This window comes from Trachemys scripta, chromosome 17, assembly GCF_013100865.1.
Source record: "Trachemys scripta elegans isolate TJP31775 chromosome 17, CAS_Tse_1.0, whole genome shotgun sequence".
In the NCBI taxonomy this organism is placed as follows: domain Eukaryota; kingdom Metazoa; phylum Chordata; order Testudines; family Emydidae; genus Trachemys; species Trachemys scripta.
In genome coordinates, this window is record NC_048314.1 from 16,929,554 (window position 1) to 16,945,131 (window position 15,578).

Below are 15,578 nucleotides of genomic sequence, written 5' to 3' on the forward strand. Positions count from 1 at the left end.
TATTTCCCTGTGTCATGCACTTTGTCAGTATCACAAAAGACTATTCCAGCAGAAAGCCCCACTGTGTTAAGGGCACTGCTTCTACGGAGCATAGTTGAGCAACATGAATTCTCTTCAAGTTTTCAAAGTCCTGGAAAGTTTTGATAAGCAAATACTGTCCAGGCTCTGCTTCTCCATTGGTTGTTTCTTCACCGCCAGATTTTGACACAAATAATCTGATTGAAAAATCAGGGAGGGGAACAGGGGCAAAAAACAGAAAGAAAAAAGGAGAAGTATCTATTTCAGAAGACAGCTACCAAGTGAAAAAGTGGAAGAAAGAGCCACAGAAAGAAAGAGAAGACCTCTTGCTGGGGGGTTTGTCTGGGGAGATTTCAAGGCAGAGCTTGATTCCTGCAAACCACAGTCCCCAAAACAGGTGATTTTTTTTTTACACATTTACTAACTTTGTTGAATTCATTCCTATGATGTGTCTTCATAAGGTTTTCTTTTTTCTTTTCTTGCGTTTGCAGATATATTCCACAACACGAGTCAGTTACATGTGCTGGGGATTGTTTTAGGATAATAAGGTGCTTAGATAAAATGATCAAACCTTTTAAAAACTGTACATTTATTTAACTTAAACACGTGCACACGGGCATGTGCATGCACACACACTAAAGTAAGTAGTAACAGAGAATGATAACAGCAAAAAAAGGTACAGATAAGATATTACTATGCCCTTCAACACCTAGGTCACAACAAGTACCTATAAGCAGAACTAATTTCCAGATGTGCCCCTTTGTATCTCGGCAATGAGGACATATTACATTTTTTCTTTTAATTGATATTTTCATGGGGCCAGATCTTCACCTTAAGTACATTTGCAAAGCTCCATTCACTTCAATGAAGCAATGCCAGTTTACACCAGTTGAGGATTTGGCCCATATTATTTAGTATTTTTGGCTCCAGTTTATCAGTTGATTTAACTTGTTTTTCCCCCTCTTAAATATGCTGATTAACGTGACCTAATTTTTAGCGTATGGAATAAGTTTGAACTCCCGCCTGACATACAGCCAGATCGGTTCAATGCACTGGGCAGGTGAATGGACAAATGACAAGCCCACACGATGAGTGAGCTGTAAATTAAAGGAATATAGGATTTGTTTTACAGTACCTTGTCAAAGCTATTTATCCTTTGTCACCCGATCCAGTGCCCATTGAAGTCAATGAATCCGGCTCCTAATGAACAATCCTGAAATCACTTTTTAAATCACTTTATTTTTTAAAAATGTATTTAATCCAGATGGGCAAGTATTTCCATCCACATCATGGGCAAAATTATAATAAAAAATTGCCAGCCCTGGCACAACATCCATTTGCCCAACCTTACCATGATAAGGAAGAACTAATTATATGTTTACCTCTCCACTAAAAACAAGTACAAATTACTCATCCCTGGTGAGTAGAATTTTATAAGGCTGGACTAGTGAGTTTAAATTTTGGTTTAAAAGACTGAAAGTCTTTTTGAATGCTACTTTAGATCCAGTGTCAGGAGTCTGTAAAACCTCTTATTTTGTTAGCACTCAAAACAATTAAAATACATGCGGATGGTAGTGAGGTTTTTTCATAATGTAGAATCTTCTGTAAGACAGAGAGTTCTTTCTTTTTAGAAGGTTTGTGCTTTGGTTTGGTTTTGGTTGTTTGTTTTTTGTTTTTGTTTTGTTTTGCACGGGAATACTGGGAAAAAAACTATAATAGCAAATAAAGTTTGTAGGAAGAAGAAAATATTTCCCCCTGGCTGAGACCTCGTACAGCGATCAACCCATCTGAAAATGTATTTTATTTGTAACTCTAAAAGTCTGTTGTGAATTTCCTTCAAACCTAGTGAAAAAAGCTTCCTTCATCTTGAGAGTTCACTTTCCAAATTCGGAGATAGAGAGATTTGAATTTCAGGAGTTACAAGGGGATGAAAGTCTGTCTTATAATGGAACATATGTTACAAATTTAAGACCTGATTCTGGACGGTGTTCCGGATTAGGTCCGTAGGGTGCAATCCTGCAAACACCTGCTATCAAATATTTGCTTATTGTTGTGAGTATTCCCACTGAAGTCAATGGAACTACTCACGGATGTAAGTGCTTCAGTCGGTAGTAAGTGTTTGCAGGATCAGGGTCTAAGCTATAAAGACTATATTCGTCTCTCCATAACAGCAATCTTCTGACAAGCACAGGAGCCCTTTACAGCACCAACAAAGGGCCTGATCCTGCATTTTTTGTGCACTGCAAACTCCCACTCATTTCAGTGCGTGTCAGGGATGCACAAGGAATGCAGGATCAGGCCCTATGTCTCAGCTCAAACAGAAGCCAGAAACCCCTGAAAATAAGACATTCTAATAGAAGTTCTTGTACATTGAGTGTAACAATGTGACTGTAGTACATCTTACACGTTTTTGATGAGATGTTCCCTATAAATTCTATTGACCTCCTATCAACATTGTCCTAAAGGCTCTAGGAATCTTTGGGATGGAAGGTGCGCTGCAAATATAAAATATTATTATGAACATTGGCCTAGATTTTCAAAAGGGGCTAGTAACTTTGGGTGCCTCAGTTTTGCGGGCACCAAAGATGCATTAACGGGGCCTGATTTTCAGACATTGCTGACCATCCACCCTTTGTAAATCAGGACCTTTAAGGGGTTTCCAGTTAGGCACCCAAAAAATCAAAAAGTCCAAAATCACTAAACCAATAGCCACTTTTGAAAAATCTAAGAATATTTTTTCCATGCTGAAAGCCAAAACTGTAACTTGGCCACTCTCCCTGGGGCTTCCTCTGGCTGCTTGGAAAATATAGTAGCCAGTTGCACATTCTGTAACTGAGCAATAAACAAGTAACTCTGATGAGTCTGACTTTGAATTTTACATTCTCTTTTGAACCAAGAAGAAGCCAAAACAGCCACATTTTGGGTAATCATCCTCGGCTAATCAGTGAAACCTTTCTTATATGATCACCATCCAAGGAAGGGATTGTCACCAAAGAGACCAGCAAAAACCGGCTCCATAAAAGATGGATTTTAAACTAAAGGTTGAACAAAACTGTCTGGAAGACTCAGTGGTTGCTTAAGACATAGGGCTGCCAATTTTGGTTGTACATATGCCTGGGGGTTTCATCACATGACAATCTTTAATTAAAAATTAATCTTCGATTCCTGGTGATTCCAGGACAATCCTGGAGGGCTGGCAATTCTATAAAATAAAACAAGGTGTTGTCTGTTAAAGGTGGGGTCCGTAGTGCTGGTTTCCCTTGATATCATGGTTAGATATTAGTAGCAGTTGACCGCTTGCTACTGATAATCTCTGTTTCAGAGGGAGATAATATTTTTCTCTCACAATCTGTGCTTCCAGCTTTCCTCACATTTGGTCGTGTGAATCACAAATATAATCTGATGCAGTTAATTAACTACACTCTGGGTTCCCAGTTCCTGTTTTCTCTGTAATGTGGGGTGGGGGGGGAGGGGGACTTCCTTTTGCAACGTTCAGTAGTGCATCAAAGATCGTTGAACTAGGCACAGGCCATTATCTGCCATAGAGACACGGAGCCAAATTTGGCTGTCAGTTATACTGGTGTAAATCTGGAGTAATTCCATTGATTTCTCTGGAGCTATTCCAGATTTACTCTAGTGAACTGAGAGCAGAATTTGGCCCAGTGTATCTAAATGAAACACTGTGGGCCCAATCCGGCAAACACCCCACCTGGAAACTCCTATTGACTTCAGTGGAAGTTCTACACACACTGACTTGCAGGATTGGGCCCTGTAACATTGTGGTGCTTAAAAGAAGCCTCAGTAGGGAGTTAGGGGAAAGTAAATAGAACTAGGTAATATGGAGTCATTGCTTGCAAACACGCTGTCCATTTTCAGCCCTATATTGGTCCCCCTTCTAACTTTCTAACATAAAAAAAATTCTCTTTGTGACACAAACTTTCACATGTTAATCGCAAGTCACTTGCAATTTTCTTGGTAAAATGTGAAGAAAACCAGGTGAACCTATTTCAGAGTAAAACCTGACTAGGGAGTTCAAGTTTGACCCAAAGATGGTTTATCAAGTGATAGGAGCCCTGGGCCAGATTTACAAAGGTATTTAGGTGCCTAAAGATGAGGATGGGGTGACTAATATGATTTACAAAAGCACCTAAACTAGTTAGGTGCCTAACTCTCATTGACTTAAATGGGACGTAGGCACCTAACCTACATAGGCACTTTTGTAAATCACACTAGACACTCTATTTGCATCTTCTGGCACCTAAATGCTTTTGGAAATCTGTTCCCCTGTCCCTTGGGACACTTAAGACAACACTGGACAAAGCACTAGCCTATACAATTGTATTTCGAAATCTCAAGGTCAGTTTCTGCACTGGGCCCTGGAGAATGGACTAGCTGAACTCAGAGACCTTTCCCATCTCTAGTTGCTGTGTTTCCATGATCCATTCACAACTTTCCCTGGCTGCCCTATGCTGCCTCACTGAGACATTTCAGGTCATTCTTGCTCTACAGGTGCTGGGCTTTTTTCTTTTTTTAGTAAATATGTACATTACGCTTCAACTGTTCTCCTGCAGGGGTGGGGTGAGAGGGAAAGCGGGAGAGGAACACTTCCCTGTCAACATAGACCCAGGATTTACTACAAGCTTTCCAGGGTAAAATATACCAGGCTTTGCTTTTACTGCCACTGTACTGAACAAGTATAGGGAAAAATGCAAATGTGCATGCAAATAAGAGATCAGCTGATCTCCTTGTAGTGTCTAACGTTGAACACTTTCCCGTGTTCTCTAGCACAAGGCCGGTTATTAGCCCTTGGGAAGTGGGGAGGGAGTAGGCCTGGGTACTAAAGATAACAGATGCATTGCAAGGGAATTTCATATGATTAAATTTCAGCATTTTATGTTTGTTTCTAACGCGTGCATTTCAACAGCCTCATAGTGTTTGTTTCAGAGACAGCGTGTAACCCTTTCCCACTCAGCACTTCTGCTATGCCATTGCTTTGACTGTCATTTGTCAGCTAAAAAGCCAAATCATCATGCAGTGCTGTTAAAGAAATTTCATGTACATTAAAGAGCTTCAGCCCACATCAGATCAAGGCTCCCTCTCTGCCATTATTCATAATGTCTTTCATGTTGTTTTGTTGTTATTATCATCATTAGCGTTTGTATTGTGGCAGCACCTAGGAGTCCCATCATGGAATAGGACCCCATTGTGCTAGGCACTGTAGAGACACAGAACAGAAAGACAGGCCCTGGCCCAAAGAAATGTTTTCCTGCCAGCTCTCCACTTCGTTGTACATTCAAAAGAATAGAATCAGAGATGCAGCATTGTTTAGTGGCTAGAGCTGGGGAGTAGGAGTTCTGCGGTCAGTTCCTGACTTTGCCACTGACTCACTGTGTGGCCTTGAGCAAATCATTTAACCTCAACGTTCTCCCTCTGTAAAATAAAGATAACAATATTTCTTTGCCTTGGGGGGGGCGGGGTTGAGGAAGGGGCTTATAAACCTTAAATCTCTATTAAAGCACTTTGAGATTTTCTGTCATCTCTGCAGCCAGTGACAAACAGTGTCTGAAAATGACATGGTGCTCCTCTTGCCCTGTCCATGGGTTTCAGTCTCCTGCCCTGGAGTTGAGGAATCCATTCCAGCTCCTAATTCCCTGCAGCCACTCCTCTTTGACTGGCTAGGGATAGGGGGAGCAGAATCTTTCAACCGAATGCTCTGTCTCAGTATAGGTTGCTCATCCATAAACATGACATATGGGTTTTATTTCTAGTCATCAAAGCACCAGGAGCTGGGGGGTAGGAAAGTGGGGAGTGATAGAAAACATTTCTGTCCCTCACCATTATTTATCCCATCCTTCAGTGTTTCTGCCCAGGAAGTGCCTGGAAAATGCCACGTTCTTTTTTGGTGAAGAGTAAGAAGGCCCATACCTACCACCAGCACCACTCTGTGGAAGAGAACCTGCCTGTTTCCACATGGGATCCCATACCATCACTCTGCCTTGGTGAGTCAGATCCATCCTCTGGGCTCGCTGAAGTACACCAAGGCAAACAGCAGTCGGAAAGCCAGGCTGGCAGTATAACACAGAGCTGTGATAACCAGCTGGGACCTCTTTAAGTAGCTTGCCTATTGAAGTGAATGGGAGTTTAGCGTGAGTAAATAGTGAGTTTGAACTGATTAAACAGTGAGTGAAGGGCCCCAATACAAAGACATTGGCTTCCCCTCTGCACGCTTTCTCTCTTGCACTCCCTCTAGACCAAATCTGCTGCTGGTATAAATAGGTACAACCCTGTTGAAAATGGAATTGCACCTTTTTTTCCCCAGAAACTGCATTTGGCCTCTGTCTGTATCTCCCCTTTGGCTTGATGGTTTGGTGATTCCAGGGGCAGTGCAGAGACACTAGATTATATTGGAGGGCTTTGCTCACACATATGAATTTAAAAGTTTGAATAAATGTGTTTCTATTGATTTCCAGATCTCTGCCTTGCTTGCCTGGGAATCACTGCAAAAAACCCTCCCTTCTTCTGCTTTCTTTCATTTTAAATATAAATATTTATTCCCATTTTCCCCCAGAGGGCAGTTTTAGTACATGCAATGAAACCGGTGTGGATCTCGCTGCACTTATGTTCAGCAAAGGCAGCTGACTCCAACAAACATCCACTAGCGATCAGAAATGCTTGGAGATGGTGGCTGAATTTTCCTTGGCTCCTAACCATGCTGCCTGTATACCTATTTGCCACACATACACTCTTTGTCTATGCCCCATGCATACACTGTCGCGGTGGGCATGTCTATGCTGCACCTGCGGGTGTGAATGGCAGCTCTAGTAGATATACCCGCACAAGCTAGCTCACTAAAAATAGAAGCAAGGACACTATGGCATGGGCTTCCGTGGGGACTAGGTACACATTGAGGTACACTACTAGCTTGCACTGGTGGTGCTGAGGCCTGCCTCACAGCATCCTCACTTCTAAACTAGGGTGCAGTGAGCACAGATATGTCTACCTGAGCTGCAAATCACACCCCCAGCTGCAGTGTACCCTGTGTCTATACCCCTCTGTCTGTGCGTTACCAACTGCCGGTGAGTTGCAAGGAATTTCACAGCAGGATGGAAGGGTGACAGGATACCAGTGTAGTCATGACTGTGAAAGGAATTGCCCCCTGACTATTTCACAGTGGGGAACTTGAGGGGCAAGCTGATGTGTGTTGCCTGCACTTAAACCAGCCTTCTTTTGTGGATGGATTTCCCGCTCCTACCAACCCATCCCCACCCTCATGCATTCTCCTACAGCTGTCACTGGAGCAGGACAGATGGGGCAGTTATCTGCACCCCTCAGGCACCATTCAAATTTACTTTATTCAAATTCAGGCTCAATTTACAGTTTGTTTTGGCCCTGTCTGTGAAACTAGAGTCTAGCCCTGCCATACCCTCATGGGAAGAAGTAAAGAGACAGCATGGTAAATCCCCATCCTTTGGAGAGTCGTACTGTCCAGTTCAGTACCAAGGAAGGGTTCGGCCGTTTCTCTGATGTCTATTACCCTCAAGAAACCCCAGCCCTTTCTGAAATCTACGACACTCTCCCTTTTCAGATAGTCCAACTCCTCCCATTTCCAAGGTCAACACACTGCTGAACAAGGAGAGAGGTGAAACCAATACTGGGCCTCAGACCAATTCTGACACTTGGAACAGGCCCATTACATCTCCTATTGCTAACCAGCAAAAGGTGGTGGATCTGTTTTAGAGATGGCCTGGCCAGGTGTAGAAAAATGTGAGACTGGAGTCATTAAACACTGGAGTAGGGAGGAGACTTCTGGGCTCTATTTCCAGCTCTGCTACAATGTGACAAGCCCTTTAACCTCAGTTTATCTGCCTAGAAAATGGGAATAATAATCCTGAACTCTCTGCAGGAAGGGCGGCGAGGCTGAATTTGTTAATGATTGCTAAGCATGTGGATGAAAGATGTTATTTATGTGCAACTTACTGTAACAAACCTCTGGGCACTTAGGATTTCATGGCTGTCAGCCTGCTGCATACCAAGTGCCCCACTCCTTCTTCCCTGCTTCCCTCTTCCCAGTCCATGGTTTACCACTTGGACCATCAAGGCAATGATAGAATTCAGATTCTTCTTCTCCAGCATGCACAGGCCCTGACTCTGGAGCTAAGAATAATCTCCATTAGCCATTAGCACTACAGGGCTTATGACACACAGTTAAGCAGTTCTGATTCCATCCACCAGAGGGCAATGTTGCACATGCACATACACAGACACACTCATTCATACACACTCGCTAACTCATTACAATATTGATATTTTGCCAGCTAGACTAAATTAACCCTGATGCCATTCTGATCACAGCCCCATGTGACAAGTCGTCAGAAGAAGTCAGGCCCTTCAGCGCAGAGTTCAAAAGCGAGTACCCAGAATGCCTTGTTCCAAAACAAGAAAAGGACCATGCTGGACTGAAGGAAGAAGGTGCACCTGTCCTGTATCTGAACAGGACATTGTCAGGGCTTCCAGCTCAAGGTTAGCTATATAAGGCCAGGCTCTCCAAAGAGCTCGGGGCTTGATTGTCACATGCTCGGCACCTACAATTGGGGCCAGATTTTCAAAAGACTTCAGTGCCCAGCTGGCTCCCCTTGTGACACCTCTGATCACACTGTTTATGGCAGAGCTGAGCCCTTTTGAAAACCTGGCCCTAAATGGTTCATGAATCGAAGAATTGTATGATGGTTGTTGCTTTGGTAACGAGGCCCTCAGAATAAATAGGGATCAAGAGATATTCTTCCACATTATAGGAGGTATTGGCCAATTAAAGGCCTAGTGATTCTGAGAGGGTTTCAGCCACTAGCTCGCCTTCACAGCCAACATCTGAATGTAAGAATGTCATGGCCCATCAGCACCGGCACCACTAGCCCCATGTTAAAGGGAAGTCTCATATCAGCCAAGGTCACATGAGTGCTGGAAGCATCTCTTCCCTACCTCACAGGCCCTGGTGGCCTTTAAATCTGATGAGCTTGGCATATGGTTACTACAGTATGGGCACCTTAGAGATTTTGGTGATTGAGAGATAGACCGAGGTTATTACTGTCATGGTTGTATATGGCCCCACATGTGCACACACGTCCATACCACCACACTCTTACAGCACCACCTGATGACAGTCTCCACTAGTACCCGAACTACTTTGTTCTCGGTCTGCGGTAGGCTGCCCAGTCTGCTTGTACATAGCAGGCCATTGACAGGCACTGCACCAAACTAGGAAGTACAAGCAGAGCTGTTGGGAAGTACTAACTGCCCTGCCTGGAGTATCAGCAACATGAAGCTAATCCAGCCACAGTAGGCTGGGACAGATTTGTGTCTAGGGTGGCTTCTAGACCACATACAGCAGAAGTAAGACAGCCCTGCCCACCTACCAGAGTTATGAGAAGGCTTTACTGTATTTCCCACAGGCAGCATTTCCCTCTGCGCTTCTGGGATAGACGTGTTTCATGCCCGACAGCACGGCCATAAATTTCAGACTGAGACTAGAAACGTGTCAAACCCTCCTAACCGTGAGCTTGTTCTGTAGTTTCCCCCACAAGAGAGAAGAGACAGTGACCAATGCAAAGGGGACTTATGACCGAGGCACAGCCACATCCCGCAGTTCTCTCTGAGGCTCTTGCTCCCAGACTGCACTGGTGTCGTTGCACAAGTTCCCCCAAAGCCCTGGCCTGGCCTGGGCATCCATGAAAGGGACTGAGTCCTGATTTGAATGCTGTGGCTAGGCCCATCTGTAGATGAGATCAGCGTTTGAAATGCAGCGCACTGGTTACTCATCTTTCCCTGTAGCTTTCCTGAGTCAAGTATTCTCATTACAGATATTAAGCAGTAATAAAATGACTGTGTTGAGCAGGTCTGGGAGCATTTGCATGAGTACCCAGGCAAAGCAGACAGCCTGCCAATCTGTTCTCCTTCTCCTTTGCCACCTCAGAGACATCCGTCCCAGCTCTGCAAGTTAAGGGCTGCAGCAATTCCACAAGCACCCCCACCTTCTACAAGCCCAGTTTCTCTTGGGACGCCTTCCATTCTCCATACAGCTACAGGCAGATGTCTTCCAGCATGCAGTCAGCCCTCCTGGAGCGCTCAGTTAGTCTGTATGGCAGCCACCTCCTGCCAGGCTCTGAGCCGCCTATTGATTACAGCATGCGTTACTCACCGGACATGGAGACGTACCACTGTGTGAAGTGCAACAAGGTGCATCACCCACTGAAGCCATAGGGCTGGGGAGGAGCCTGGGGTGATTTTCATCACATACATACACCAGTGTCCCACAGGCTTGATTTAAGGTACAAGGGACCCAGCTGGAGGATGGATACCAGGGGTCTGATATGGCCAAGGGCACCGGGAGCCTATGCAGGCAATATATGTACTTGGTGCTCAGTGCTCCCCCACCCATGCCACACCAAAAGTGTAGCGCCTGTACTGGTACCTACACTACCAACCACTATCAAGATGATAGCAGAAGGTCTCTGTAAACAAGAACCTGGCTCTGCTGAGCAGAGATTGGCATAAGCCACAGAGTTGGATATGGATCTGAATCTGAACATCATCAGAGTTTGGATCTAGAGTTTTGGCTCAGCCCACTGGGAGAGTAAGGCTAGCTGCCATGTTCAGAGCCAGCGTGAAAGTTTGGGAAGAGTGGGTGTGTAGGGGTTTGGTTTGAGCCCCTCTCTGCTGGTAAATAAGAGCACCTCGTTTTGACTAGCCCAGAAGTAGAACCAGCAGAGACAGCTGGCCATTCACTCTCCTGGCTGGGGAAATAGTTCTGTGATTGGGCTCAGCTAATATGGGCAGCTGGAGGGAAACATCTGACAAAGAGGGGGAACTGGAAAATAGAGTTGGAGACATGGCTGGCTCCCGGGATCCTCATTGGCAGATTTCCTCTTCTAGGTATTCTCCACCCCACATGGGCTGGAGGTCCATGTCCGAAGATCTCACAGTGGGACGCGGCCCTTTGCTTGTGATGTGTGCGGCAAAACCTTTGGACATGCTGTGAGCCTGGAGCAGCACACGAACGTCCACTCCCAGGTTGGTAGCCAACAGGGAGCCGATGGGATTGCAGAGTCACCCGTGGCTCTGAATTCCCATGGGGGTTGGCTCCTCTGATACCTCGAAGCAGAGTCTGGGCAAATCCCAGCTCGTGCTGAGTCCTCCTTGTTAGGTTAGGTGGCACACCTCATGTGACGTGATACGATTTGCTGGATTTTAGTTGGCATGCCCTCTTGAAAAATAGCAGGGAGTTTGGGAGGGAAGAGACATAACTAGAGATGGGCCTGAGCCACAACATTCAGATCTGGAGCCAGATCCAAATGTCCTAAGAATTAAGGGGTTGTCTGGATAACCAGGGGTTTGGCTCAGTTCACTGTAGCAAGACAGGCGCCCTGTGACATTCAGGTCTGAGCATCCCCAGATTTTGAGAGTATTTGGATACAGGGATTTGGCTGACATCCATCTGTTATAACAAAGGGGGAATCCCCGACAGGGAAACGCAACAGCCTTCCTGCAGACACACCAACAGAGCAACACCAGTGCCAAGAACATTTATATAGCCACAACGGCCTGGAGGACTGAGGACAATGGACCTCATTCTTGGCTCTCTCTTCTCACAAATCTCAATGCTCTCCTTGGTAAATCCCTCCATATGTCAGAGGTTCATTTGCAATAGTTTCCTCCTGTGATTCACCTCCTCCTGCACGACACAATCTAGTGGCTCAGACTCCTGTAAGCTGTTTGGGGCAGAGACTTTTTTATCCTGTGTTTGGACAGCACCTAGTACAATGGGGTCCTCCTGGTCCAAGACTAGTTGCTCCTGTGTGCTACTGCAATACAAATGAATAATAATAATAGTATTCCTAGGAGAGGATTACCTGATTTGTCTTGTTTAACTTGCTAGCCTGCCTAGTTTTCTACTAGCTTTGGACTCCATCACTTCACCTGTGAATGACAAATCTGATCCCCAAAATTTCATTTTCCCCAACAGGAGAGAAGCTTTGAGTGTAAGATGTGTGGAAAGACTTTTAAGCGCTCGTCCACATTGTCCACCCACCTCCTGATCCATTCAGACACGCGGCCCTACCCCTGCCAGTACTGCGGCAAGCGCTTCCACCAGAAATCAGACATGAAGAAACACACCTACATTCATACCGGTGAGAAAGCTTTCTGACATGAAACACACACACACCCCTGAGCCCACAGCAGTCATGCATACAGATGCACTCACACACACACCAGTCACACATATGCATGCATACATGCACCTGAGCTGACAACACTAACACGCACACATGTACATGTGCACCTGAGCCCACAACATTCATGCCCACACGTGCACACACACACACAGACACATGAGCCCGGTGTTCATGCACACACTTGTGCAAATGCACTGAGATGATGTACAGGAAGATGCTGCTGGTGAGCCCAATTGTGGGCTCAGCATATGTGTTTTTAATGTTGCATGTATGCCAGAGGGTCTGATCGATGCAGTCACACCTGTGCAGGGGGGGCAGCACAAGGTCTCGGCACCAATGAAGTCCCACTGGCCCCCTGGAGGGGTTGTATGTTCCCCTTTGTGACCCAGTCCATAATGCCAAGAGGGAGGGATGAGCCCAATTTCCCTAGTGTAGAGGGCTTGAGTTTGTGTTCTGCTTGGGAGAGTTGGGGAAGGGGTGCAGGGATCAGAGACAGGGAACGAGAAAAAAGATGCAATGACAAAAAGAGGGTGAAAAAGAGCAGAGGGGGCACTGACTGAGCAGCCGCCGCAGAGAGGCCAGGGACTAAATGGGCTTTGCAAGCCGAGCTCCCCTCTCAGCCCTACAGGTGTTCCCTCCAGGGCCGCGTGGTGGCACATCAGCAGGGCAGTGTGTGGCTAACAGACCCGCACTGCCCAAGCCCATCGGCCCAGCACAAACAGCTGCCTCAGTTTGGATCCGTGATGGTTTGTTTCTGTCCCACAGGGGAGAAGCCCCACAAGTGCCAAGTGTGCGGCAAAGCCTTCAGCCAGAGCTCCAATCTCATCACCCACAGCCGCAAGCACACCGGCTTCAAGCCCTTCAGCTGTGAACTCTGCGCCAAGGGCTTCCAGCGCAAGGTGGACCTGCGGCGGCACAGGGAGACCCAGCACAGCTTGAAGTGAGAGCACACCCCCAGCTCTGTCCTGGAGCCCCCACTCCCAGCCACATGGAATCCCACCAGTATTCTGGCCTCGTCTCTCCCTCTGCTTGGCTTGGGGCACCCACTTTGTTAAATGCTTATCTCTGCCCGGATTCCCTGTGGGACTGGCACAGCAACGTCATCTTCCCTGCATCCGACGAAGTGAGCATTCACCCACGAAAGCTTATGCTCCAATACATCTGTTAGTCTTAAAGGTGCCACAGGACTCTCTCTTGCTTTTTACAGATCCAGACTTAACACGGCTATCCCTCTGATACTATCTTCCCTGGTGTTACCCCACATCCCCCTGTGCGTGACCAAGAATGGCACTGCCGGGATCACTCACTGTCTGGTTTTAACACAGGCATTGGGCCAGGCTCTGATCTCAGTTACTCCAGTGTAAATCCCCTGGAGTCGTCATTACTCTGGATTTACAATGAGTGCAGGATCGGGCTCATCTCATCCCCTGGCGACACAGAGGGACTCCTGGGTTGATGACACCAACTGACTAGCGATCTGTGCCAGGCTCCCTAATCACGCTCTACTTCGATGGTTAGGAAGATAAGGCCTGGGCATGCAAATAATTTGCATTCAATGAGCTCCGCTCAGCTAAGACAGGGTTCCCATAGAGGGCATAAATTTGGGGCACATACACCTAGACTCACATTCTTTCAACAGGAGTCTTTTTGTTATCAGGTGAAAAATATGTAGCACTGCACGTTTATCTTACAATAGAGTTGGAGGGCAGGGCAGTAAAAAATCAGACCCTACATGCCCATATTAGTACCACCTGGCTACCTACATGGACTTCTGAGCTACGTGGTATTCAGGACCACGGGGAATTTTGTTTCCCTGTCACTCTTATAAAAGAAGAAGCTGATCTATCCATCTTGCACCCATCACATTAGTATGTGAGTACCCTACAAGTATTAGCAAGGCAAAGTAGCAATACACCTCTACTCCGATATAATGTGACCTGATATAACATGAATTCGGATATAACACGGTAAAGCAGTGCTCCGGAGGGGCGGGGCTGCACACTTCAGCGGATCAAAGCAAGTTCGATATAACGCGGTTTCACCTATAACACAGTAAGCTTTTTTGGCTCCCGAGGACAGCATTATATCGGGGTAGAGGTGTATTTCCTTCTCTCTCTGGTCAAGCGGTTAAAGCACAGGGCTGAGAACAAGAGCCATGGGTTCTCTCCTTGGTGCTGCTACATCCTGACTATGTGACCTTAGGCAGGGCACTTCCCCTCCCTCTGACTCAGTTTCCCCATCTGTAAAATGGAGATGATACTTCACCTCACTGGGGTGTCATAAAGATTAATGTACCAGGTTTGTCAAGTGCTTTGAGATCCTCAGCTGGAAGACACGAGAGAAGGGCAAAGTGCTATGTTAGGGAGAGAAGTGCCTTTAAATGAGAGGGGCAATGAAGCCCCAACCAAGTCAGCCTCGGACACTGTGTCCAACAGTGACATCACTGGGTTTAGCCTGTGGCTGGGATGCAGCATCGGTTCCTTTGTCCCTCTCTTTACCCCAGCACTGATGAATGAAACAAAAGCCCTGCAGTGACTCTCCTACAGATAGGAAAGACATGATGCAAGTGGAGAATTCATTTACTGCCAGGAGGAAAAGGGCCAAATCCTGCTCTCAGTTACCCCAGTGTAAATCCAAATGGCTCTGGCCCAGGATGTGAAGCATAAATGCCTCCGTGTTTGTGCTGGCTCTAGGCTACTTTCCACTAACATGCAATCTAGCGACTCAAAACACTCTCCCCTCCTTTGCGTGTACATTTACATATGTATTTATACTTATTGTCATGTATATTTTTACTGTAATAAACCAGACTGTAACAACCTGTACAGGCCTGTTAGATTTCCCAGATAAACGCTATGTTTCTTCTCAGGTAGAGGTAGACTATCACAACGCTCTGTGAACTAAAGACACCCATTTCAAAAAAGGTTTGGCCATGCCCAGCTCTGGATTTGAAATAGCCTGTCTGATTTACTAGTCTCTCTCTTAAATATCACAGGGGCCTAGTCCACACCATGGACTGAAGTGTCACTTAGGGGGGAAATTCATAGATTCTAGGACTGGAAGGGACCTCGAGAGGTCATTGAGTCCAGTCCCCTGCCCGCATGGCAGGACCAAATACTGTCTAGACCATCCCTGATAGACATTTATCTAACCTGCTCTTAAATATCTCCAGAGATGGAGATTCCACAACCTCCCTATGCAATTTATTCCAGTGTTTAACCACCCTGACAGTTAGGAACTTTTTCCTAATGTCCAACCTAGACCTCCCTTGCTGCAGTTTAAACCCATTGCTTCTGGTTCTATCCTTAGAGGCTAAGGTGAACAAGTTTTCTC

General features: G+C 46.0%; 1 protein-coding gene across 1 annotated transcript; it reads left to right on the forward strand.

Annotated features, from left to right (window-relative positions):
• Window positions 1-15,068, forward strand: GFI1B (growth factor independent 1B transcriptional repressor). Its single transcript, XM_034752010.1, has 7 exons — window positions 1-415; window positions 5,876-6,017; window positions 8,371-8,538; window positions 9,986-10,248; window positions 10,945-11,082; window positions 12,035-12,200; window positions 13,011-15,068. The coding sequence occupies exons 2-7, from the start codon at window positions 5,903-5,905 to the stop codon at window positions 13,187-13,189; spliced, it is 1,029 nt and encodes a 342-aa protein (XP_034607901.1). The 5' UTR covers window positions 1-415; window positions 5,876-5,902; the 3' UTR covers window positions 13,190-15,068.
• Window positions 15,069-15,578: the final 510 nt, after the last annotated feature.